This window comes from Onychostruthus taczanowskii, unplaced genomic scaffold (assembly GCF_017590055.1).
Source record: "Onychostruthus taczanowskii isolate IOZ18803 unplaced genomic scaffold, ASM1759005v1 scaffold17, whole genome shotgun sequence".
Classification (NCBI taxonomy): Eukaryota; Metazoa; Chordata; class Aves; order Passeriformes; family Passeridae; genus Onychostruthus; species Onychostruthus taczanowskii.
The window spans coordinates 1,772,049-1,799,213 of record NW_024498906.1 but is presented as its reverse complement, the minus strand read 5'-3'; the positions used below and the strand labels follow the sequence as shown (position 1 = coordinate 1,799,213).

The 27,165-nt window shown below is 37.1% G+C and overlaps 2 protein-coding genes across 3 annotated transcripts in view; both read left to right on the top strand.

Moving 5' to 3' along the window:
- Nucleotides 1-16,685, top strand: part of RPS6KA3 (ribosomal protein S6 kinase A3) — a 73,346-nt gene extending 56,661 nt beyond the window's left edge. The window contains exons 15-22 of one of the 2 annotated variants that reach the window (XM_041399717.1): nt 749-871; nt 2,319-2,408; nt 6,710-6,868; nt 9,085-9,246; nt 9,445-9,521; nt 10,536-10,653; nt 11,332-11,472; nt 12,580-16,685. In XM_041399717.1, coding sequence (XP_041255651.1) covers nt 749-871; nt 2,319-2,408; nt 6,710-6,868; nt 9,085-9,246; nt 9,445-9,521; nt 10,536-10,653; nt 11,332-11,472; nt 12,580-12,702 — 993 coding nt within the window. In that variant the 3' untranslated portion in view covers nt 12,703-16,685. Of the gene's footprint in view, nt 1-745; nt 872-2,318; nt 2,409-6,709; nt 6,869-9,084; nt 9,247-9,444; nt 9,522-10,535; nt 10,654-11,331; nt 11,473-12,579 lie in introns of both variants that reach the window. The other variant, XM_041399716.1, reaches the window with a different exon arrangement.
- On the top strand, nt 13,998-26,745 carry EIF1AX (eukaryotic translation initiation factor 1A X-linked). The gene is made up of 9 exons (XM_041399691.1): nt 13,998-14,003; nt 17,863-18,331; nt 18,374-18,400; nt 18,898-18,981; nt 20,583-20,686; nt 22,039-22,089; nt 23,499-23,580; nt 23,688-23,779; nt 25,395-26,745. Exons 1-9 carry the CDS (start codon nt 13,998-14,000, stop codon nt 25,398-25,400), a joined length of 921 nt encoding a protein of 306 aa, XP_041255625.1. The 3' UTR covers nt 25,401-26,745.
- The last annotated feature ends 420 nt before the right edge of the window (nt 26,746-27,165 follow it).

Sequence of the window (27,165 nt, the reverse complement as noted above, 5' to 3'; positions counted from 1 at the left end):
CATCTTGCTAGAAGTTTCTGAAAGCTTCTCTGTGCTCCTTCATTTTCACATAGTTTTGTAGATGGCATTACTGCTCTTTGTATATGGTTTCCTTCTCATGTAAAGGTCTGTTTCTCTGCTGCCTTTCCTCTGTGCCGCTCAACAACTTCCTCACTCCTATTTCCTCTTTTCTGTGCTGCAGGATACCCAGATGGTTTCCTGCAAATGCTTTGCATCCTTTGCACAAACTCCATACACTAGAACACCATTTCCTTCCCTTACAAGAGTGAGCACTTGTCCTCCTTTCAGCTTTCTATTTCTGTGAAAGGAATTTTGACTGCCATTCCATGCAATTCCAGCCAATCTGATTCTATTCAGTATGTCTGAATTTTCCAGCTGGCATTGTGTCTATTCAGATAATAAAGACAGTGATACTTCTTTACCATTGTTGTATTGCTATTTTATCTTGAATTCTGATTTTCTTTGGTTTGGAGTTTCTATCTTTAAATTAGTAAAGCAGCAATCAGAAAAATAATGCCATAAATTTCTAAAATACAATGTGCATTATTTACAGCATGTGTAATATATAATTTTTCTTATACTAATTTTGAACAGAAGGTAGTGGGGATTTAGACCACATTGACCTAGTAGTGTCATCAGTTAAAATTTTAAGCAAATCAATAGGAATTTTTTTCAAGTTATTTTAATAAAAAAAAATCAGTTACACATTAAGAATATTCATTAATTGGTAATGTTATTTTGGTAGCAGTTGCACAGGAACAGCATTCAATTTACTGATGGATATGAAGTGAAGGAAGATATTGGAGTTGGCTCTTATTCTGTCTGCAAGAGATGTGTTCATAAAGCTTCAAACATGGAATATGCTGTAAAGGTAATTACTTTGTTATAAACCACACTTTTCAGATTTTACCATTGGGCATCTTTTATTTGCCACAGAGAAACATATAGATTAAAATTAATTTTTTAATATAAAAATATTTTATATACAGCTGTAAAAGTAAATTCATAAATTCTCTTCTTGATAAGGAGTTCATAACAGTCTTTAGTCTGGTATAACTTCCAGAATAAACTTCAACTCTGTTTTGGCTTTCTGGTTTTCAGCAAGGTTTTTAATGTTGTTCTTGTTATTCTGTAGGGCTTTCTAGCACTTCTATGAAGGCATTAAATTCTCAGTTGAAATCAGCAGATTTCCCATAACTGCAATGATATGTTTTTTTGTCTTTGTGTAATAACATGGGACCAAATGGTTTCTGTGAAAGCAAGAGTATGGATTAGCAGACTTGATAAGTGGAAAAAAAAAAGCAGTCTTTAAATCCTATTCTATGAGGCAGTTCTCTTTTTGAATTGTTGAACAGCTTACTATTAAATTTGTAAAATACAAAGATAAATTAAGTATGTAGATTGCCTCCTCAAAACCTTCCCATTTCAATCTGGTAGTTAAATACTTGTGTTTATTCTGGTTCTGGCCAGGAACAGATTTGACTTCTGTGCTTTCAATTTGAAGTAATTTCTTGAAACTGCAAGAAAGTCCTGGCATAGCTGGTAATTCCCTACCTAGCTATGACATTTGTTGTGAAGATTCACTTGCTTTTCTATTGCCTCTGTTAGGGCATTTTTTTCCTCAAGGAATCTTGAAAAAAAGAATGAGATACCAGTGTCTGATATGTTAGCAGGGGATGGGTAGCAGTATAGGCATAAGGATGAAGAGGTAACACAACAATTGAAAAGACATTATAGGAAATTCTGCAGTTAAGGAGAGAAAAAAAAAACTAAGAAGAACAAGAATACATTTAAGTAGGGCAAATTATTATTTTGCTTGTTTGAGCACAGTGAACTTTAGTGCCAGAGATTCAAATGGACTTTTGTAATGAATGTGTGTTTGAATTAACTCTGAGAAATTTTTACCTTTTCCATTTTTTTTTGTTCCCTTTCTCTCCTGCTTTCTTTTGCTGCACCAAATGTTTGAGATTAGATTGTGAAAATCAGTTGATTAGCATCATCCAACCAGTATCTTGTGTTAAATTAGGAACTTCCTATTTTATTAAATAATGGATCACTGAAGTCTTATCTACTGAAAAGCCTTGCATTATTTATCACAGTCACTTATCCTCCAAAATCATTTTCTAAAGAAATGTTTCCATTTTTCCCGACATTTTTGATTTGCCTTGCTTTTCCAATTTAACAAACTTGGTTTTAGTTATAATCCATGCCTTTTGCAACAATAAATACTGCTTAACTGTTGATGCTGATAAGCATACCGAAGCATTACTCTAGATTCACAAAAAGAATTATGCCCATGCCTGTATGTGCTCTTACAGATCATTGACAAGAGTAAAAGAGATCCAACAGAAGAGATTGAAATCCTGTTGCGCTATGGACAGCATCCAAATATTATTACCCTGAAAGATGTAAGTAGTGTTTTAAAGACATCCTTCAGTGTATTACAATTGTGAATCATTTCTAATTTGAGATACGAGAAGCTATGTATTTTAGATTTATGTTCATGTTTTTCAGTATTTAAAAATAAAACAATGCAATTTATTCAGTAGTATCTAATTTTTTTACTGGGATGTCTCTGTTTTCTTTTAAAGATGCATATATTGTGGTACAGTGTTATTCTAAGGAGTCAGATAATTCATCCTTCATAAATCTTAGCACAACAATAATTTATTTAATGTTGGCTGTGTTTTTAAAGTATCAGGGAATCTTTTTGATTGCTTAGTTAACTTTAAATCTGATTTTCCCTACATTAATCAAAAGCAATTTTAATGTACATTATCATATAACAAAGGACTCACTGTTACCACAGTACCCAAAGTCATTTTCATGGACAGTAGCAAGTATTACTCAGTAGTAGATAAAAATCTTTCCATGTCCATGGTTTTCACTCTTTTTTATCTGGCGTCTGTATGAACACTGTCTAGGTATTTTTTCCTTCTATTGTTTGTTCTGACCATGGAAACACTTTGTCCATAAAATGCAAGGAGTAACATAAGCTGAGAGGTAGAGGGTTTTCATAGTGAACAGTATATTCTGATGACCTAACTGAGAAAGCAAATTGTCTTTGTCTCCTTGGTTATTCATTAAAGAGGATTAAAAATTAAAAAGGCGTATGCTTAATGACTTTCTTAGACTGCAGGGAAATATTCTAGTCCCCCAAACCAAACCTCAGGCAAAACAGCAAACAGTTTCCAGGAAGCTGAGCTCAGCTGAAAGGAGTTGTCAGACATTTTGAAGTCATTAAGAAAACAGCTCATAAATACTGTGGAGATGAGCACTAGAGAACTCTGCATGAAGTTGGTCTACTATAATCTGTCTTCACTTTATTGATATCATACTGTTTGGCCCTTTCTTGGACAGAGAAAATAAGGTAGATATTCAGGGGAGCCCACCAGGGAGCTTATCTTACTGTAAGCAAGACAGCTTACAGTCCCACTTTCTGTTGTTTCATGTGGTTGGACAGTAAAGCTACTTGAAAGGAGCTTTGCTGGACAGAACCTGCATCAGCATTCATGGTGCTTTTAGTGCTGCATGCTGAGCTCATGTGTTACTTTAATTCATACACAGCTTATGTTACTTAAACAGGAGGACAAACATCAGAATGTGAGCACTTAACCTGAGCTTAAGCATGATGAATATTTTACATTGAGAACAGAAATCCAGTCAGTCTTAAACTGCTGCAATATATGCCGAATTATTTCACTTTGTAATTAATCTTTTATCATCATCAGTCATCTTCCAGTAGGAACCAGCTTTCATGCACAGCAACAGCAGTACACAAATAGGAAACTACAAAAAAAAAAAAAAAAAAGCCTTAAGCCCACAAAGGGAGAAAGGCTGTAATTTTCACTCACTTCTGCTTCAGATCAGTTCCCCAAGCAAAATTATGAAAGTATGTCTAGTGTAAGAAAAGAGATCTAGAATTCATATATAATAGAATCTTGTATAGATATGTAAGAATTTGACATTAAGTTTTTCTTGTCCTAATACAGACCCATGGGGCAGATTGTTTGCATATCCTGCATTATAGTGGTGTGCTATTACAGCTTTCAGAGAAGATAAGGAGGATTTTGCCTTCAGGTCTCCAACTCTAGAGCACCATGTACTATTATAAAAATAAAACTCATTGTTGATTTGCTCAATTTTTCTTTCAGACCCACATCAAAACTTAAATGTTTCTAATCTGAAATGCCAAAATAAAATATTTCAGCATTTAGGTGCCTGCTTTGGAAATTATTATTCTGCAAGAAATAATTTCTTTCTTTTCTTCTATTTTAAGAAGGAATGTAGTAATATTTGAATTTTGCTTAAGATGGAAATTTTCATTCTTGTTCAGCCTTTTTATGTAATTTAATTCTGAAGGTGTTTGGATTGAAACAATGGATATTCAAGAGACCAAATTCTTTCTGCAGTGCACAGTCCTCTGGGGGTTTTCCTTCTGATTGTTATCAGTGGTCTTTTTCAGTTACATAGTATATAAACAAAAGGAGCTATATTGTGCTAATTCAGATATCCTTCTTATCCAATATCCTGCCTCTGACAGAGGCCCTTAGTGCATGCCTAGGAAACAGTGTAAGAATGGAGGAAGCACACAGCTTCCAACAAAACATTACCTAGAAACTTCCTGTGCCAGACCATTATAAGTATTTTACCCTTTTTATGTAATAGTTACTGTTCTGTAACAGAACTTTTGTCCTGCTTTGAGTTATTTAAAGCATTGCCTGAAGAGTCTTTACAGAAACATTTTAGAATCCTGAGTATAAGATAGCCAGTCTCCCTGTCCAAGTGCTTATTTATGATTTCAAAATACCTCCTAATGTGTCTGTAAAATCTTACTTCCCTTGGCAAAAACCTTGATTTCTTTCTCCTTGCATTATGTTTTGTTATTACACCTACATTTGTTTCTCACTATAGTTTCTTCCGCTTTACCTTGTAGAGAAAACATAATGACTGACCTGTGGCTTGTGCTTAGAGTTAATTTTAGAAAGTAGTGTCACATTTGTGACCTTAGCATGATACTGTGACCTGTGAAGAAAGCTTCTTCATTATTTATTCAAAAACAATTTAAGTTGGTAATTCCATTAGAGGAATTGGTGCAAGGGGAATGGTTTGTTTGGAGTGAGTTATCTGTGGGGTTTTTTGGCTGGCAGACAGGACCAGCAGAAAAAATAGTAATCAAATGCAAATTTTGCTTGAATTCTGCAATCCTGAGATGCGTATGCTCTATCATGTCAAATGAAATAAGCTGAACTCCTCATGTTATATCAGGATTAGAGGAAGCATGCCTATTAAAAAAAATTCTGTTTAAAATCTAGAATTAGATAATTCTGCTTATGAATACTGTGTAATATTTAAAGTCTTAATACAAACAAATTTGGCTGCTCAATCATTTATATTTCATGGGAGGAAAAATTCCTGTTAAATGAGAATAAAGAAGCCCATCATTTCTTCATCTCCTTGATGTCATAAACTTGTAAGGCCCACAGAATTATTTAACATTCCTTTTTTTTTTATTTATTTAGTGAGAAAATAAATCCCTTTAGTATCATTAGGAGAACAAAAATTTTGATGCTTAGAACTTTATTAGCATGTTTTTCCCAGGTAGTTTAAGACCAGGGAATTGGGATGAAAACCTCTTTTTTTATTTTTATTTTCTGTTACTTAGCTGATATCTATTCCTGAATTATTTTACTATAATTTTGATTATTGTTTCTACTTGAACACATTTTCACACATTTTACTGAAAATAACAATTGCAACATCCCCATAAAAATAGGTTGAAATTATTAAAGGGAACAGTCTGTAAAAGATTTCACTAAAGTAGGAATTGTTTCTGGATTAAATTGGAACTTGCAGGCCAGGTTGGATGGGGCTTTGAGCAACCTGATCTAGTGAACCATGCTCCTGCCTGTGGAGGAAGACTGGGTCTGGATAATCTTTAAGGGCACTTTTAACCAAAGCCATTCTATGATTCTGTGAAATGAAATGCTGAAGTGTAAGTTCCTTAAAATGTGCTTTGGCATCACTCAGTCTGTAGTGCCCTCTGGTGAGAATGTAAAGAATTCTCAGATGCTTCCCTGGATGACAAAATCCATGCAAAAATTAAGCCATTTTCCATGACTAGAAGTAAGTCATAAAATATGCATATTTTAATACTTTTGGACTTTGGCATAGGCTTTATGTGGAGAGTAATGTTTAAGTTTTAGGTTTCTATCATAGCAACTTTATATTCACTGTTCATAGAGGTTGAGATAAACTTAGATTTTTTTTTTTCCTTTTTGTTTTTTTTTGTCTGACTGTTGGAATGATCTCTGTTTATATTTTTAATTTGGTGCAATAATTGCTGCTTGAACTAGCTCTGGTTTTGCCTTAATTAGACTAGTTTCCACTTTTACTACTTAATTTCTCATGTCTAGTTTCCTTTGTTTTAGTGAACCTGTGTGGAGGAAAGTTCATGTTATTTATCCTTTTATCTTTAAACACTTTCATGCTAGTATTTCTATGTTATTTTGGTACAGCATTGCCTTTTTGTGAAGATTTTGTGTTCACTTCTGAAGATGAACAACATTTGGATATTGTGTGGGTTATGAAATACAGGGAAAACAATTGAAGAAATCAGCTTGTGGACACACCTGCACTATATGTGCTTCACAGGAAGACAGCAGAGAATAAATATTTTGAAGTTTAAATTTTTATGTACTTTTTGCAGGTGTATGATGATGGAAAATATGTGTATGTAGTAACAGAACTTATGAAAGGAGGAGAACTGCTGGATAAAATTCTTAGACAAAAATTTTTCTCAGAACGAGAAGCTAGTGCTGTTCTGTTCACAATAACAAAAACGGTTGAGTATCTCCACACACAAGGGGTAAGTTTTCATCTCAGACAAAATGTTTTTGGCTATTGATATTCTTCTCTTTCAGAAACATAAACTTGTATCTTGATACATTCTTCTGTGTGGTAATTAATTAGTTTTTTGTAAACAATTACATTGCGGCAGGAATTTGTGTTGAAATCAAAACCTTTCTTATCAGCTCTGTATGTGTTCAGATAACTGAGATGATGCAACTGTTTCTGTCGTTCTTCATGCAGTCTGTCAGCAGTTCTGTGGAATATGCAGATAATTCCTAACAGAGAGGATATGAGGGGAAGAAAGTCCAGGAAGAAGTGCTAGGACCAGTGCTGTTGCATAGCCATGGGACCTAATGTAATTTCAATCTTGTCCTGTGATATACCCTGAAAATTTATTTTCCACCTGTCATACTTGTAATTCCTTTGACTTCTTCATTTTGAAGAACATGTTTTATGACTTGTAACTCCTTGTGCCATAGAGTCAGGAACTTGTAGGAGACAGAAAATTAACACTTTGGAAAATTAATGTGGAGACAGAGGAAGTAGTTCAAATATAGAGGAGGACAGTGTGATAATTGCATGGCAAGAAAGACAAGTTGTGTTGCATTTTTAAGTAAACAAGTAAAAGGGGATGGAGAAAAGGCAGAAAATAAGGTTGCAAGGAAAAAGTCAAACTACTAATACGTGATGTTGTTACCCAAGAAAAAATGCTTTGGAACATATAGTACGCATTATTTTAAATAACAAAAAACCATTCAATACACACTGTTGTGTCTGGAAGCTGTTACTGCAGAAAACTTAGGATCAAAGTTATCTGGTATATCATTTTGTGATTCATCACTCCAGTCACTTTCTCATGTGTGTGGTTTTTTGAGCCTGTGTGCACAGATTATAGTCCTTGGCCAGCAGCACCCATGGGAATTATGATCAAACCTCAATACCTCTGTATGGAAATACAGATAATAGAATAACAAATCATAACTTGGTTCATTCTTGCCACATGTGGCTAAAAGAGGCCCAGAGTCCTTGCATCAAGTAAGGGATTTTAGGGGTTTTTGTATCTTTAAAGACTGTAGATATCCATAAACATTGGCATTTTAATTTGTATTAGACCACACGCACTTTGGAATGTTTGCTTTTGTAAATTTTCAAGTCTCATATTAAGTACACCTCCACAGGACAGTTGGCCACATATGTAAACAGTGAGCACTTCAGTAGTCTAATTCTTTTTTGGAAGAGTTCCTCATATCTTCAGTGGATTTTCCTGTTGAAACTCCTTTGGACACTGGAGGAGCTTATTTGAATATGGTATTAGGTAATATCTGGGTTGACAGTCTCTGCATCTGTGTGCAGTCTCCACAACCCTTCCCAGGAAGGGTTTCCTCATGGACATTCATAAGATACCTCTGAACTGAGAAACTAGCTAAGCAAGGAATGAAATCTTCAGGGTAGGTAGTGCTTCCAACGCTCACCCAAAGCATTCTAAAAGTACGAGGGCCAACATACAGTGATTAAGAATTGGCACGAGACATCTTAAAACAGATGAACAAGAAGCGCCATGTCATCTTGGAGCAGCAGACTTGGGAATGCTGATAGGTAATTGAGACTACTGGTCAAAAGCACAATGCTAAGAAATAAAGAACTGAAAGTTCCTGCATGTTATTTTGCTCTCCTCTGTTGCTCTAAAATAAAATGTTATTTCTACGCAAAATACCAACATAATCTAAACAATGTGGCAATTTTTTAAAAAAATTCTATTTTTAAATATTTTCGGCATTTACCATTGGGAAAACAGCTTAATGTTGGAAGGGGTTTCACCTATTCTTTGACATAAACATTTTGGTTGCTTAGGAAGTTGTGTTTTAATTTGAACTGCACTGTTACACTGACTTGTCCTCCTACTTGAGCCTTGCTTCCCCTTCTTCCAAAAAAAGCATACAACTCAAGCAGACTGTTCTAGAAACTCACAAATCCTCAGCTCTGTGCTGCTTCCATTGGTCACTTCTTCCTTTCTACCCCTTTTCGAATCTCTTTCCAAACCCCCCCAAAATTCTCATGCTCCAGACACCACGGAGCATCAAAACACTGCAGCTGATGGTGGAAGCTGAAACTCTGAAAACTGAGCACGCTGATGGGAGACTTAAAATTAAGTAGTGGAATTGCCAATTAACATTAAAAGCTTTTCACATGTTTAGCTTATTGTATTTAATGGGGTTTTTTGGGTTTTTTTAGGTTGTTCATAGAGACCTGAAGCCTAGCAATATTCTTTATGTTGATGAATCTGGTAATCCAGAATCAATTCGAATTTGTGACTTTGGCTTTGCAAAACAACTGCGAGCGGAAAATGGTCTTCTGATGACTCCATGTTACACAGCAAATTTTGTTGCACCAGAGGTAAAACCCAGGATAGTTTATATGCCTTGATATATTTTACTGGGATTTTTTTGCTGGATAGACTTTTTTGTTGTTGTTCTTGTGTAACAAGTAGAATCACTTTGTAAACAGTAAAAATTTGAAATTTTACTGTTTTTCTAGCATAATCAAAGCATTTCCAAGCATTTTTTTCAGAAAAAAAATATTTGTCTCCCTCAGGTTTTAAAGAGGCAAGGTTATGATGCTGCATGTGACATATGGAGCCTTGGTGTTCTACTTTATACCATGCTCACTGGGTAAGATTATAATTTGCTTTGCTGTAGAATACCAAACCAATGCAAACAAAACCAGTAATAAATGTAGGCCCACTATTGCAGATGTTTCTGTCAAAGCACTGATTAATCTCATCTTTGGGGTTGAGAATATGATTTGCTTTCAGTGAAATCCAAGCTTTCAGGGATTGATGTGAAAAAATCTTTGCTTCTAATGTCTCCTCTATTTTAGGGTTTTAATTTCTGCTTAAAGGTGATTTTGCACTAAAAATGTATTGTTTCATGTGAAAATTAAAAGATAGATTAATCAGCATATATATTGAAGAAAATATATGTTGCAAATACTATTCCAGTGCATTAAAGCATGTTTGTGTGCAAAATCCACCCACTGAATGTTTGAAGTGATGCTGTTAGAATATAATAAATGCAATAGAAAGGCATTCAACAGAAATGAATTGTGTAAAAGATAAGGAATTCAACTATAGTACCAGAACTTCAAAACAAAATCTATTTAGCAGATGCAATAGCAACTGTCTTTTTATGCTAGGTTATTCAAATTACCACTTTGGTTGAGAGTTAACATCATCAAATATTTTTGTATTTTAAAATAAATAAGCGACAAACATACTTGGTTTTAAGTATATCTTTTTTGGTTGGGGGCTTCTGATAGCAGCAAGAGTATGTATAGTCAAGCAAGGAAAACTGGTGCACCCTTCTTCCTCTGGCATTAAACCAGCATTCTTTCTCAGACATATTGATTTACAACAGAATGGATTGGCTTAGTACTTCACTAGAATATGAAGCTTAAGGAATACTTTGTGTAATTCAGGAACCAGCAGTATTTGAACTGCTATAGGAAAAATCTGCTTTTCAGACCAGATACAGGGGGAATACGTGCAATCATGTGTTAAGAATAAATTATTTTTTCAGCTGTTTGACTATTTGTTGCCTATAATTATGTTGAACTTGCAATCAGTTTTATAATACTGAGACCCAGGTTATGGAAGTTGCTAACATTGAATTTGTTTGGTTAAATAGCTACACTCCTTTTGCAAATGGTCCTGATGACACCCCAGAGGAGATTTTGGCCCGAATAGGAAGTGGGAAGTTCTCCCTTAGCGGTGGTTATTGGAACAGTGTTTCAGACACAGCTAAGGCAAGTGTATTTGCTTTTTCTCTTGGGGGATCAGGAATGGATTGCAATGTAACATTGTTGATTATAATGTATATGTTATATCACAGACGATTGGCTAAGTTCCACCCATTGTTATATTAAAATACTGATCTAATCCCTTATGTGCTAGAATTTTGTTTCCTGGTTTTGATCTGTTCATGTGTCAGCAGTCACTTGCATGTAGGAGGAAAGAACAGGTGCGACTTACACTGTAGCAGTTAACAGCTGTCCTTAGAAATGTAGTGTATTCTATCAGTGTTCACACACAGAGTTATCCATGGTGAGAAGTGCTTTCCTAAAATTTCATGTGGAAGCATGACATTCAAAAATCACACAAGTAGTCTTAAGTCATGATAAAGAAAACCAATGAGGTAGTACATTTTTGAGAATTCTATTTTTGACAGGAAATAGACTGAACTTCAGTGTGCAATATCCTTTATGCCCCTTCTATATGGATGCTTAAAATGCTAAAATTTTCTGTGTTTAATTGGATACCTTCCTTTTGTGTTACACTGTTAGCATTGCTGGGTGGTTTTTCATTTGTTTTAAACTGACATGATGAACATATTTTTATACTTCTAGAATCTTGTATAGTTTTGAAGTATTAATCTGTTTTAAAGTTGAAGTTCTGCTGTTATTTCCATTGATCTTTGTTGACAGGACCTTGTTTCAAAAATGCTTCATGTTGACCCTCATCAAAGACTGACTGCAGCCCAAGTTCTCAGTCACCCCTGGATAGTTCACTGTGACCAGTTGCCTCAATACCAGCTGAATAGGCAGGATGCTCCCCATTTAGTGAAGGTAAGCTGATACTTTCTCAGCTTGCTGTTTAGCCAAAATTAATGTAAACAAAAGGGTGTTTGTTTATAAGGTTCGGGGTAGCATGTATTTCTTCTAAAAACTGAACAAGTTGTTACGACTGGATGTTGCAATAAGCCATAAAATGAACTTGAAATATGTAATAGGATTTAATGTGAAACCACTTACAAACGATAAATCTAATACATTTGAAAAAAAAAAATTATGTTTTTGTGTTTGAAATCTGTTGGGCTACTGGAAGGCTTAAGTGCTTTTAGAAACCAACCTAAATCATTCTTCTCTGAGTGAAAAATGTCAGGTGACTATAGGGGAGCTGTAAAATTGTTTGCTAACTTTACCGTTTCAGAGGAGAGTACTTGCCAGTAACTGAAGGAAAACAGAATACTTTGTGATCACAGTAAAAGCTGAAGAGAAGTCAAAAGGGCAGGGTTAATTACTATGGTGTCACACTTGTGCACTCTGTCCGAAACAATCTGGAACTTTTTCACTTTGAACAAGCAGAAGAAGATCAAAAATAATTCAAATTCTACTTCTTTGTAGTAGAACCTTGTTTTCAGTCCTACTTTCAAGAATCTCTTGTGTGACATAAAAGGGATCTGAAGAATATAATTAACACTCTCTGAGTCAGCTATTAGAAAGTTCTAGCATCCAAAACACAAGTGGGAAGTGGGGGAGTTCTGATCCCACAGCTCACAACTTTCTAAATTTTTTTTTAATTAATTTTATGTGCTGAATAATGCGGGTGATTTTTAAATATTTTGTTGGAAACTGAAATGGTTATGTAAGTGATAAGCAGAGAGTCTACCAATGGGATTTCATTCCCCAGCTCTTTCCCACAACATAGTGATAGAACTTAATTTGGCAACCTACTTATACCTTCTGGGTTTGACTATAAGCAATGTAAAACTATTTATTACCCTAAAAAACACTCGCTCCTAACACTGCTAGGACTTCAGTAGTATGTTTCTGTTTTGTAGATGAAAATAGACTGAAAGTTGAAACTTGTTCAGAGTTTCTGGCATTTAGCACTGCTGTAGTGTGCATCAGTCACAACATACTCTTACTGTTCTTTTCCCCTCTACCCTATAGGGTGCAATGGCAGCAACTTACTCAGCTTTGAATCGTAATCAGTCACCAGTTTTGGAGCCAGTTGGCCGTTCTACTCTTGCTCAGAGGAGAGGTATTAAAAAAATTACCTCAACAGCCCTGTGAAATGACCTCAACCAGACACTTGGTACCATGGCATAAGATGATAGCACAAATCATGGCGACAGGTAGCACATATCTGACAGATACCTGCAAGCACACTCTGTCCCAGCTGGTACCTATAATGCTGCTGCTCCTGCTGCTGCTACTGCTTTCATCTACTCTCGCTTTAAACTGTTGATGGCAAGTTACTGATCTTACTGGAGCTGCAAATGGAGTGACAAGTGGAGACAATGAAAATTACCACGTTCGCGACTGAGTAAACCAGAAGAATTACAAACGCCACCTCTGTCAAAAATACACTGAATAAAGCACTCTGCACCACATAGCATTATTTTTATAAGGAATATTTTTTTTGTCCCCTAAAATATTCTTTGTTACAGGTCGAGATGGACAGTTTATGTTAAGCACTTAGCTTAAACAATCTGTTTATATTAGCACTATACATTGTGCCATCCAACATTTTGTATGTTTTTGTAAACAGTTCACAAGCAGTACATTTCTGTGCTGTTTTCTTTAATGTATACATGCCTTGTTTTACTTAGATATTATTAATCATTATGACAAGTAAGTCTGATTAAACAGTTCACCTGGATAATCAGTATTGTTGGACAGCTCTAAAAGAAGCCTGACTGTTAAACAGCTATTGAATGTAATACTATGGATAAGTAGTTTTCCTTGCCTGTGTCTTTTCTACATTTCTGTGTTTTTGATGCCACATGTCATGTTATGAAATTTAAACAGTGAATCTCTCACCATACTATATATCCTTTAGGTAATGTAACCCAGAGAAAAGATAACTTGCTCCGTATCTCACTGTCTTTGTTACCCCTCCCCTCCCTTTTACTCTCTCCCATCTAATCTCTGGACTCAGGAATTATTGCTAAATACTTTCTGATAGAGGACATTTCTATATGGTTTATTCTTATAATCCATTGTTAATATTTTATCTGTATTCTATGACTTTTGTTTAAGCTGCAAATGAATTGTTCAGTGAATGAATGTTGGCATTATAGAAGAGAGGCAACATTTGAAGATAAAGCAAAACATATTGGTCGTAATAAGCAGCAACCTGCAAAGAGTAGATTTAAACTGCATTCATTGCAGTTGCAAAACTGATGGATCTAATGTTCTGTCAGTTACTTTCTGATAATTTTAATTGACTTCAAAAGCAAAATGAGGGGCAGGACATAAAGATCTGTTTGATTAGAAAAGGGTCATTCTAATTTACCATGAAAATAGTGTCATCCCAGACAGGTAAGATGAAGCCATTCAGAGGGAACTTTCTCACTTTTCCGCAGATGGAGGTGAGTTGGTAATGAGGGTGGAAGACTCACTTTAAATACTGATACAAACGTTTAATATTCTTGGCCTCTTGGTATCTAAAGTAATTAAAGGCTCATCTTGATGGCTTGTCTTGAAAAGATGAAATTTCCCAAATGAGAAGGGGCACTGGAATGTGTTTGAATACAGTGAGTGTTCCATTCCCCCAAAATTACAGGCTATGTAAAGTTCTTCCAGATATGAAATGACTCTTGGGAATTCTAGCTTTAATAAAATATGGATCTGGGTGAATGGCTGTTGGTGAACAATGCCATTTTGTGTTTTGCATAAGAAGGTATTTTGTTGGCTTAGTGGTATTAACTTTCTTTTACGGTAATTAATTGGCTTATTTCCCTGAAATCATCAGTGGTTTGTTGAAAGGAACAATCATCTTTATGACACCACAGATTTGCTCTGGATGGGAGTGTTTCTTCTGCCAGAATTTTTGAGTTCCTTGGGGAAGTTTCCTTTACTTAGATCTGCAAAGGATCCCAGTTTTATTGCCCTTAAAATTTTGCGAAATATTTAATCCATTATATTATTGTGAAGAAACTGGTTTTATAAACAAGGATTTTTAAATTAGCCTAGATCCCAGAAATTTGAAAACACAGCTCTTCCCAAGCAAACAGTATTTTTCCCTTACTTGGTGCTCTAACATTGAAGACCCTATAGCTGTACAGATGCATCTACCCTTCCTTCAAGGAACATTTTTAAGTAGAGGAAGAAAAATGGGAAAATGCCTTTTTTTTTTTCTTTTTTTCTTTTTTTTTTTTTTTATGTCAGCAGCTCCAGAGGAATTTATTAAAACCTTACCTCTCAAAAAATGTATTTTTCAGCTCTGTGAGCAAATTTAAATCAGGCTTCTCAAAATCTGGAAACTGTACTTTCTGGTGGCTTTTAAGGTGTTAATTAGAAGATTGTTATATCTAGTCAACCAAATGGTTTAAATGCTGTTGAAATAGAAGGATGGCAGTACTTGCCAGTGTGTCAGTAATAACATTTCACTTCAGGAAGGAGTTCCTACTCTGTTCAGTGTGTGTATATAGGTACCTGGCAAAGAACAGACCAAAAAGAGGAAGTGTTAAGCTGCCTCACTATTGGCAATATCCATATTAAAATAATATAAAAATACTTTCAGTAGTTTTATTGTTGCCTTATTTTATTGTCCTGAAGCTCATTAGCCAAATAGTGAAGCAAAGTCAATTCCTGCATTTTATGTATCTACACTCTCAAGTGAGCTGTTAATTTAGTCTAGACTTTACAAATGTTGCTATTAAGTCGTGTATATATATCAGCAGAGGATGAACATTTTAAATTGTAGCAAAAGAGGAAAATTTAGCACGCCCTAAGCTGAATGTGTTGAAGTCTAGATCCACTATATTTTCAAGTTACTTTCTAAACCAAGGTATAAAGGGCCTGCTAAATCAGGGAGGTGTATCTTACAGCCAGGCATGGTTTATGTACCTTACTTCCTGGTTTGGATCCATGTTCATGACTTCCATTTTTTTTTTAATGTTTTTATAGCTGCAGTTATTATAACCTGTAAAGAAATCCACATAATGCTTCTCTGAGTCTCAGCACTTTTCTGTTAGAATGTGAGTTTATGGCACACTGTGTACATGCATTGCTGGACTGCTGCTTGGTCTGCAAAGCATAGCAAGTGACTCAGAGAGTCATAGAGGATAAAAAAAAGAGAACGCAGATACAGGTGAATTTTTCTATGTGTTGACCATGGTTTGTTTTTAATTTTTTTAGTGTGAAATTACCATTTACTGTGCTTGAGAGCATGAGGGAACAGAGGGAAGAGTGAAGTTGCAATACCCATTAAATGCCATCTGTGTCCAGTAATGGCAAAGTTCTGTGTTCATAATCACTATAACATTGAGTAAAACTTAAAAGGAGTTTTTCAAGAAAATAGTTAAAGCTCTTCTCTGAAGAGACAAGGCCATAAGAAAATAGATTTACATGTCTGGGATTTTTGTGTGTGTGTGTGTTTTGCTTTTGTAAATGTGGTGTTACCAACTAAAGCTGTGCTTTTCTATTACTGGAAGGAAAGGATTCAAAGTGTGCTGGCCCTTACTAAGCAGCAGTGGTTAATAGATGAATTTTCACTTATGAAAATGATGTAAATGATTAGCTTTATCTTGATACTCTTGACCTAATCAAAGGGAAGGTGTACTTATGAGGGATGTAATTATTTTGCAACCTAGTTGGGGGGGGGATGTCTACTTAAACAATTTTTAAAAAATTACAAAATCACAGATAAAATATTTTTCTACGATTCTATACAATCATACTTTATACTAGTTTTCTCAGCATGGCATGTAAGTGAGTCTAAGGTACTGTTCCAGGAAATCAGTGGTATTGTACCTTGTTCTAGACCATTACAATAGCATCTGTTAGATGCTTGGCACTGCTGTCATAGAACTGAAATGCTAGTTAAAAAAAAATTAATTGTACTGAATACTTTAAATGATTGTTTTATTCAGAGTCTGATCTAAGAGATGTTCCAATCATGCTATTAATGTGTAATTAAAACTGTTCCAGATGTAACTATGAACAGTTTTGGAAAGTATCATTGCTTGTTTTCCTGTCTAATGGCAGGTTTTGTAGTCTTCAAAAGAAATTGAAATTTCTACTATGAATAAACTTTCAAACATCTTAAAGGGTTGTTTTGTGTAATCATTTGTTCTGACCAGTTACAAAACTCATTGCTTGTTCATCAGTTACTCTGAACTACCTTCACAGCACACTGAGTGTGCTTTGCCAGCCAGAAAGGGTTTGTAAAAAGCAAGTGTCCTGACATTGCAGCATGTTGAAGAAGATAAACATGGAGACAAAGGAAAAACTCCTGTTCCGATGGTGCTTATAGACCTGATACAACATACAAAGACCACACTGCAAGGATATTGTGTTTAAAGACCCTGTCAGGTTCCAGTCAGCTCTAAAGTACCACTTAACGGGAGGCTGCTGTATAACATTTGCTATGCCTGCAGTGCACTGGACACTGAAAATGTGGGCATGTTGGGTAATTAATGCACTTTGTAAACATTTGGAACATAACAGTATATGCAGAAGCACTCCATGCCCATGTAGCAGCTCATACAACTTGGAAGCTTACAGCTGTAATTCTTTTTAACCTTGCAAGGTGGAAAAGATGAGATTTTCAAAGGTTTGCATAGTGTACGAAACATTACAGTAATTGTGATAGAGGATTTGTGAGGACTGTAACCAGAGGTTTTGCTAAGTGTACCAGAAGAAAGGCATCAGGTAACATGGAGAGGTTTGGTAATGGATATGGGGCAAGGGTACTGTGATTTCCTCAGTGAAATTCACACCTGGGATCAGAGGTCTGCATAGCTGTGGCCCTTTGTTCACACAAGTCTTTATGCTGCTTGGCTAAAAACATTTTTAAATTTATTTACAAGTGAACTGGATCATTTGTAAACCTCCAGAAACTCTGCAAAGGCAGAAAGGGGGTCTGCTATACCACAGCTCCTGCTGTCAGCCTTCCTCACCTTCGTACCCTTTGATTTACAGAATCATAGTATAGTTTGGGTTGGAATGGAGCTTGAAAATCATCTGGTTGCAATCCCTGCCGTGGCAGGGACACCTCCCACCAGAGCAGGTTCCTCGGGGCCTCATCCAGCCTTGCCGTGAACACGCCAGAGACGGGGCACGCACAGCTCCTCTGGGCAGCCTGTGCCAGTGCCTCACCACCCGCACAGTAAAGAGTTTCTTTGTAATGTCTCATCTAAACCTACTCTCTCAAGCTGAACGCACTCCTCCTTGTTCCGTCACTACGAACGCCTGTAAATAGGCTTGCCCCACCTTTCCTGGCAGGTACTGCAGGTACTGGAAGGAGTCATCCCTAACACCGCTCCCCCCGAGCGCTGTGCGGTGTGCCGGGGCTGCCTGGGTGCGCACTGCCCGCTCCTCCTCCTGCTGCTTTTCCTGCACTCCACCACAGAACGCCCGGCAGTGCCCAGGCGGGGCCGTTCCCGGGGCCATTCCCGGGGCCGGGACGGGGAGCGGGCTCTGGGCGCGTCCTGCGCTTCTGAAGTCCTCCGGGCCGCGGGGGGCCGCTGTGGCCGAGTCGGCGCAGCGGCCGGAGCCTGCGGGCCGAGGGGCCCTCCCGCCACCCGGCGGGTCCCCGGGCCGGTTCCGCCTGCCGGGCGCGCGTCGGAGGCCGCCGAGGCCCGGGCGGGAGCGGGAGGCCCTGCTCGCGGCTCGCTTGTCACGATCGGCCCTGCCGAGCAGGCGGCCGGGCCCCTCCGTGCCCTCGCTGGGCAGCGCTGCTGCCGCTTCCCTTGTTTCTTACTCCGGAAAGAAACGCAGAAACCGTGAGGGAAAGGGAGCCCAGATTTTAACAGAGGGGCAAGTATGAGCTGCTCTTATGCTCTTGGTGAAGATCATCTAATCCTGTTGCCACGTGTGTGCCTTTTAAAAAGGGCAGCTTCACTTGGAGAGTAAGGTTCCTCTTGAGCATTTCAGGGATTTCAGCAGCACAGTAACTGAAGTTATTCATCTGCTCTTGAAGATTACGTGCATCAGGCTATCCCACCGTTATTTTTGAGGTATTTGGTAGCAGGGATCACAAGGTGAAAATGGCCATCTTGTGAAAATCATTTTGAAGGCTGCTGTCGCTCCAGAGCAACCAGGACAGTTTAAACAGTGGAGAGTCTAATGTTTAATTACTTTGTTACTACTCAGCTAAAAATTTAAACTTAAAAGTAAGGGAAAAAAACAAGACCTGGGTGTGATGCTTAAAACAAGCATAAAAATCTCCATAATAAAAATCTCCATATGTCTGACTCTTGTCACTGACTGTATCTAGAGACAGTAACACCTGCTTTTTACTTCTCCCACTTAATTTAGGCAAAGGAGGTAAAAACAGGCGACGAGGTAAGAATGAGAATGAATCAGAAAAAAGAGAACTGGTCTTCAAAGAAGATGGGCAAGGTGAGTTTTTAACTATAGTATGGCAATGTCCTTGTTTTCAGTCACATTCTGTAAGTGGCAGAAGAGAGAGAGGTATTCTTATTGGGGTTGTATTTGAATTCCAAATGACATATTGAATGTAATAGAAAGACAGTAGAAGTGAAATTTTCAATATCTTCAGTGCTTAAGAATGACGTTTCCCTCTCCTTGACCTTAGTGCATGCTCTGTATAAAATAGAACTTAAATGTTTCCTAGAAACCTCATGATAGCTTTGTGTGAGGGTCTGTGAGCAGCTGGCTTAGCAGATGTGGTTCAGTTTTGCCAGTAATTGTTCCTGGGATGCACAGTCCCACTTTCTGTTCTGTATGGACTCTAACATCTCTTGGCTCCTTCACTGAGCTCCCTGAAGTCACTGATGTGGCAGAGCAGCTCATCTCACTGTTCAGTCCCCTGATGGTTTGGTCCATTCCTTCCTGGGCTGAAGTCTAGCAGTTATTAAAACAGGAGGTGTAAGTGGGATGCTGTCTGGTGAAGTAAGGCACAAGAGAGTTCATGGGGGATGACTGGGATTCCCATCTGCCCTGCCTTGGGTGACACTGAGCTCACCTCCCTTTCAGCTCACTCTGTCTTGTGTGTCACACTCTGGTGGTTGCTCACATAGTGGGAGTGCTTTCCTAGTAACCAATAATCGGTTGGTTTGTTACAAATATGGGAAGGGTACTGAGTTAAATCACTGTAGAAGTGCCACTGAACAAATCTGTGGTATTTTGTGTTGGTTGTAAGCAGAAAAGGAGTTTCTTTTTTGTACATCTGTAACTTAAGATCCTTTACATCTCCCAAGCAAAATCTATTTAATGAAAATGAAACATTATTCTCAGTTATGAACAGTCTCGTGATTCATTGGACTATCTAATTTGTGTGAAGTTCTCCAGTATGTGATGTTTTGTAGCTTGGTAAGGGAGAAGGTGAAGTACAGGGTGAAGAGATTGAGGGTAGGGTTAGAGAGGTGCTTCACAGACCTCAGCTGAAGCCTGCTGTTTGCCTTCCAGCCAGTGTCTGATAAGGGTTATGTCCTTTCAAGGACAGTGGGCTGTTGTCCGCCGAGCCTCTGCAAGAGGGATTCAGAGTCTCGGTGGGTGGCTGTACACAGCATGCAGCTTTCTCCTGCCTCAGTGACAGCACTGAGATGTTGTCCTTTAAGACAGGTGCTGTGCTGTTGTCATATACTTTCATACTCTGAGTGTGACTCAGTAGCTCTGAGGTTTTCTGTAGCAAACATTTGAGAGGGAGCAAAAGGGTGAATGCAACCAAGAAGGAGCAGTATTTGAAAATGTTAACATCAACAGTGATACAAAACTGTGATACATTCAGCAGCCTGTGTGGGTGCTTGAAGCTTCTGTCAGCAGTTCACGTTTGATAAAATATTACAGCAGATTTGGGTTACAGTAGAAAAGTTATTGGTTGTGTCTTGAAGCTGGATTTGATCAGAATTTTTGCTCTGTGGCACTTTGGGATGTGACTTAGTGGTGGACTTAACCATGCTGGGTTAATGGTTGTATGTTGATCCTAAAGATTTTTTCCAGCTTAAATGATTCTGTGTTTCTGCTACCATCTCTTGCAGAATATGCCCAGGTGATCAAGATGTTAGGCAATGGAAGACTGGAGGCATTATGTTTTGATGGTGTGAAGAGGTTATGTCATATTAGAGGGAAGCTAAGAAAAAAGGTAATTCTGAAGCATTGCAATAGGAAACAGTGATGTTATGCACGATATGCAATTGTAAAAATTTACCTTATAGTAATGTAGGTTGTTAAAAAAATGACTATTTCTACTGCACTTAATATTTTAAACTACTTTTTTTAATTGTAAACTAGTCTGTCCTCCTGACACTAGAATAGGCAGTCTTTGGCTCTTGGGTGAAGCTCACAGTTGAAGGGCTGCCTTTCCATGTGCATATTTCAGGGGAAGGTTTGTTCTGCTGCTTATGAAATACAAGCTTTTCATATTCTAGAAAATTATACATATATAAAATAATAAAAATCTCCCTAATTGCAGATGGGGAGCTTGGTGACTATTTAGAAAATACACCTCCAATGCCATTGTTTCATTGTCCACTTCATCAATGCCCAAAATATTTCTGTTGAAAGCTAATCTGCAAAGATTTGTACCTTCAGGGATGTCAGGTGTTAAGTGTTTGCATTCTTAACTTTGCCATCTTCAGATGGTGTCCCCTCTGGCCCTTGTCAGGTGTTACATCTTCCTGTCCTCTGCTGGTATATGGAAAGGAGAAGGTCCCTCAGTGTGTTTCCAATGAAAGCAGACATTCTGTCTTCATTCTGGATTGTTCCATTTTTTGGACAGCACTGAATGCACGTGTCTTGGGATCAGTGTGAGCAGTGCTATAGCTGCCTGCAAGAAGCTGTTGAAGCTAGTGGAGAATGTGCATAAATAAGCACTAAGTGCTGCAGAATTAATTTCTTGCTACAAAAAGCACCATTTACTTATTCCTTATGTTTAAAATAAAGGAAATTCCAACTGAAATTAGTTTCAATCTCCAAAAAATCAAGCGGATGTGGGATAGAACCCACATAGAACCACCCTGTGCATTTAAAAGCATGTCCTCTTCTGCAGATTTCTGTTTAACATAGTTTGTAGAAACAACTCAGTTCATTTTCTTGTGCTCTTCCCTGTTCTTGTCTGTCATCCCCTTCATCAGGTTTTCTTTAATTTTTGCCCTTGAGGAGCTCAGTTCACAGAATTCATGACTGATGCCTTGATGCAGTCTTTCTGTTTTCTCAGATATTAAGGCTTAATAAACACCCTCTTGGATAGAAGCTCTTCAAAGAACTTTGATTACCCTGTAATAGCTCCATAACATGTAAAAATAACTATGAGTATTTATGACAGTGGATTTGCTATTAAAACATTAAATTGTATATTTCTAGCATACTGGTTAGAAAATGAAGGTGGTGGCTGTAGCGAAAGGTTTATGTCTCTCCGTAAAGCTAAATGTGCAGTTTGGTTCTTGTGTTATACAACAGAAGTTGAATTTCTTTAACACATGTTTTCTCCTTCAGGTCTGGATAAATACATCTGATATTATATTGATTGGCTTAAGAGACTACCAGGTAAAAATTCAGTATAATATGCCACTATAAGGAGTATCTTACAAGTAGCTTTATTTGCTGTTAAATTGCAGCAGGTGTTGTGAGGAAATTCCTGTCTAACTTTGCATTTGTATTTAGTTATGCTAAATCATGATTTTTAGTTTCCTTGTGCTACAGGAAGGTTGTAATGAGTAGACAAATTCTGGTTTGACTTGTTCTTCTAAATTGCACCCTGAGACTTTGTGAGTGAAGGTGCTTACTGTCATCAAGCTTGACCTGGTTTTTTTCTAGATGTAGCTGTTTGGTGCTTGCATCCTGTGGTAAAGAAGGAGATAAGTCAAGTACCAAACATTTTATTGTGATAATTAGAATTGTTGGTAATGAGAATTTTGGGTCCTTGATGTTTAGGCTTTTACCTGAAGAGGCAAATTCATCAGTAATTAGTCTGTACTAAAATTTCCAAAAATGGAGTGACGTAACTTTACGTAATATAGACAGTAATGGGAAACAGTTGCCAGGTCTTCATTAGGTGAATGCCTTTCATGAATGTTAGTGTTGTCAGTTGTTGAAGATAGATTCTGCTTCTGAAATGTGCATTAGGTTTATAAAACATTTAAGATACTGTCACTTACTGTATATAATAAAGTACTTAAAACTAGGAATTTTTCGGTTTTGACTTTGCCAATGGAAATACAGGTTGGATATTAGGAAGAAGTTTTTTATGGAAAGAGTGATAAAGTACTGGAATGAGCTGCCCAGGGAGGTGGTGGAGTCGCCATCCCTGGATGCGTTTAAAAAAAAAACTGGATGTAGCACTCAGTGCCATGGTTTAGTTGAGGTGTTAGGGCATGGGTTAGACTCAATGATCTTTAAGGTCTCTTCCAACCTAGTGATTCTGTGATTCCTGATTGACCATCAACACCTCACTGTGTGTATTGTCTGAAAAAAGGTTAATTTCAAAGGCATGAAACTGAACTTGTCAAGTTGTTGAGTACTCAGCATTTCTCATTTGTCTCAAATTCTCTTTTGTCTTGTTGCCCAGGGAAGTTGTGGATGCCCCATCCCTGGCAGTGTCCAATGCCAGATTGAGCGCCCTGGTCTCATGGAAGGTGTCCCTGCCCTTGGCAGGGGGTTGGAAGTAGATGATCTTTAAGGTCTCTTCCTATCCAAACCATTCTGTGAATCTATAAATTCCTTGTAATGAGGGATAATTAAGCTATCACTCAGAAGAAATGAAAATACTCCAGTGTGTTTACTTCATATTTAAATGAACTGGAGGGGAAGGAAGAACAAGATATTCTTTTATAAATATTATAGGTGTTAATCCACTGTAAATAGTATAGTTATTGTAAATAATGCAGTCTGCTGAAATTAATAGTTTTATTTTTCCTTCATAGATGACTAATGTGTTCTAATAAATTCTTATTTAGGATAACAAGGCTGATGTTATTCTAAAATACAATGCAGATGAAGCCAGAAGCCTGAAAGCATATGGGGAGCTTCCAGAACATGGTAAGAATCTTTTCACTTCAAACTGGAAGTTCATGTTGGATAAGAATACTCAGTCTGTCTTGGCACAGTGTGAGTGCACTCCTTAACCTCTCTAAATTCCTTCATAGCTAAAATCAATGAAACAGACACATTTGGTCCTGGAGATGATGATGAAATCCAGTTTGATGATATTGGAGATGATGACGAAGATATTGATGATGTAAGTAGTAAATGTGTATTTTTATAATATGTTTGAAGCTCTCATCTTTGGCAATAAGCTGCTGCTGTTAGTTCTACAGCAAGGAATACTTGGGTGTTCAGGATAGCTTTGCTCTTCAGGGATTGCCTCAGGAAGTGGTGTGGTCCATTCACGTGCCAGCTTTCTGTCCTCTCTCCTGTCCTACAGTCATTCCTGCACTGGCCTCTAAACACATGGCACAGTTGGTGTCACGCTGCTAAAACACCCACGGAGAGCAGTCTGAAGGTGCCTAAAAGAAAATCAATTGTTTGACACCTGCCAGTTCCTCAAGGTTTAACAGCTTTGCTGTCCCACCAGAACTGCATCAATAATTAAGGGATTTGGTTTTTAAAAAAACAAGAGTTTTAAAGCTCTATATTTGTTTACATAAAAACTCCAAAAAGCTACATCCTAGTAGTTTTTCTAAAGTTAACCATAATCGTGACTGTCATAGTCACTTGTGTTACTGCTTACCATTAAACTGTAGTAATTGGTCATGCACACTCTGAAATTATAGTGGTAAAATTGTTACAACTCAAATTTTATAGTAAATTGCAGAAGTATTATCTGCTGTGCAATGCAGTTGATGCACTTTAATTTACAGCTGAGAGATGAATGTGTGCAGGGTCAGCTGGCTGAGAGGATAAGTGGTAACTGAGTGAGCCAGTGAGTTAACTTAATTGGATAGACTGTTCTAAGAATACTATTATGCTTTAATTCTTCATCTTTTTAGTCCTCTCTCTCAGTTGATAATATGACTAATTCTTCTAAAATGCTTCCATTATTCTGACTTTTTTGAGGTTATCAATATATGATCAAGTATTTTAAAAATACCGAAATGCTGAGGAATTTTTCTTCAGACTTCAGAAAATTTCACTTTGGGCCTATCAGTGGTTGAGCTTACTGAAGATTGAGCTCGTTGAAGCTAGAAAAACTAGTACTGCATGCTTTTAATAAAGAGGCTGTTGTAAAACATCAAAGAGATAAGTAGCTGTAGGACAAATTTGCAAACTAATGGATCTGTATGTGGGGTTAAGTGAGCAGTTATGGTTGTTTTTGAGCTTTTGGCAGCTCTTCAATAAAATATTAATATCACGCTTTAAGAAAGTAAAAGATACAAAGAAAAGATGTGAGTAACCTCTCTGAGGATCACCATCATATATCTGGAATGAAGTGCAGTTCCAAGGTCATTGTTAACAGGAGGAACTTGGTGGAGCCTTTCCTTTGTTTTTTGTATCAGAAGGACGATTAGAAAGTCACTGCTTAGGGAAGTGACTCTCAAATTTGGTTTTATTTTTGACAATCATGGGCTGGTTTATGGCTGTTCTAGTGATGTATAATTGTGTTGCAGCTACTGTGGTTATGCAGAATTGCTCACCTGCATGACCAATAGTATTGTCACAGGGCTGGTGGGCACAAAAGCAGGGAGTAATTGTTCATGTGTTAAGAAAACAGGGCATGAGCTGAGGCAAAACAGCTAAAACTGTGCTAAGTTCAGGAATTCTCCTGTTGAACTGTAAAAATAAGTTTTTAAAAGAGTTGCTTGATGAAAAATACACTTGGATGAAATACATGGTGTGGTGTTCTTGCTTTTCAGATCTAATTTGGAACAGAGGTTTACATTCCAACTTTTTTCCTCCAAGGATTGTTCTGCATTGATACTTCGATTATTTCTTGGGTGACGTCCCTTACTTTTAAGAAGACTGAAAATTCTCAGTAAAGAGTGTAGTTTGTTACATCAAAAGGATTTATTTTCAATGTTTGTTTTAAAGTATTTATATTTCTTTAGAAATGGATAACGCTGGATTATCACAAAGGTTCAATGACATGCCACAAATATTTTGTCTCTTCACCAATTAGAGCTTTTATCTCTGGATGTAAGTGAGATACAGTGACATGGGCTGTAAAAGACTGCATTTTTCCCTCTTCTGCTTTCATCACTACAATTCCAGTTAACTTGTATTTTGAAATAAAAATTGTTTACCCTGTAATTATCATGAATTTTGATTAAAGGCAAATAACCCAGTTCAGATTAGTATCAAATCATACTATGCAGTGTCTGTCCTCATACCCCTTGCCTTGACGTTAACTTTAAAAAAGATTTTGATAATATGAGAGGAAGGCAGAAATCTGCATTTAAACTCACAATGCATGATGAATCTGCTTTTCGTGTCTAGTAGCATGCTGCTATTTTTATACTGATTTTGATAATTAAAAACACTCATTATTTCAAAGATGTCAATTTTCCATGGTGGAGGGAGGGGTGGGAGAGGAGTAAAGATGAACAGTGAGCAGCATCTCAAATTTGCAATTTTTTGGAAACTGCGGTTGGTGCTGTGGCCGAGCTGCAGCTGCAGACGATGAGCACTGGGTGGCACCCGACTGAACAGGGAGACACAAATGCAAAGCCTTCACAGTGGGGTTTGTACTGAAAAATGCATAAAATAGGTTTTCCCCAAAGTAAATGCTTAACATTCTTGATATGTTAAACATGTAGAATATTTTTACATTATATAAAAGGTTATGTTAAGAGTAGAGTTTTATTTTAATCTGAAATTCCATTCATTGTAAGGTGCAACATAAAAGCTTATGTGAACTTCGAGTAACAATATAAATAAGAAAATAAGTTTGTGTCAAAAGTAGAAAGAATCTTTTCATCCAGAATAAATCAGTGAAACAGACTACTGGAAAGATTCTTGTCCACCTTCAGACTGGATGAGTCAGTTGAGAAACTGAATAAAGACTAACATCATCATGCAAATATTATTTTGTGGTAGCCTTAGTGTCTTTGTCTTTAATAATGTATTTAACAACTCTGAAAGCAGGTTAATGGAAAAATTCCTTTTGTGCCATAAAGATCTGATTCTTGACACTTGTATTCCTTCTACAGTCTTTTTGGAATGATGTAAAGTGACTACCCCAATAGATAAAAACAAAATGGCTTTAAATACAGAGTGGCCTCTTTGCTTTATATGTACTTTTAAGAAGATTTAAACATCAAGAGCTTTTGTAAAAATGTCTTCTCTTACTTTTTCTTTCATGATAGTGTCTATTTTCCTTACCTGGATCAGGTACCCTGCTCTAGGAAGAACATTTTCTTAGTATTAAGTAATTATTTAATATATTTTAACTATTTGTTGTAAAAAGTTGGTGTGTATTGAGAGGAGGATACCTCCAATACAGCATTCTTACTCAACTGATCGTAAATGTATCAATTTACTGTTTTTGTATGTCTATAAGGTTCAATTGTGAAGGAACATAAATGGTGTCATGTTTCTGAATAAGGCTTATAAACCACTCCTAAGCTCATTGGTTTCCTGATTGTATTCTGCAGGCTCAGCAGCTCTGAAAATGGTTAAAAGCTCTCA

Bases quoted from the DNA above. Each gene is read 5' to 3' on its own strand.
- EIF1AX (XM_041399691.1), top strand. The intron at 20,687-22,038 runs GTAATTCTGAAG...TTTCTCCTTCAG, and splicing joins GAGGGAAGCTAAGAAAAAAG to GTCTGGATAAATACATCTGA. The intron at 23,581-23,687 runs GTAAGAATCTTT...ATTCCTTCATAG, and splicing joins TGGGGAGCTTCCAGAACATG to CTAAAATCAATGAAACAGAC.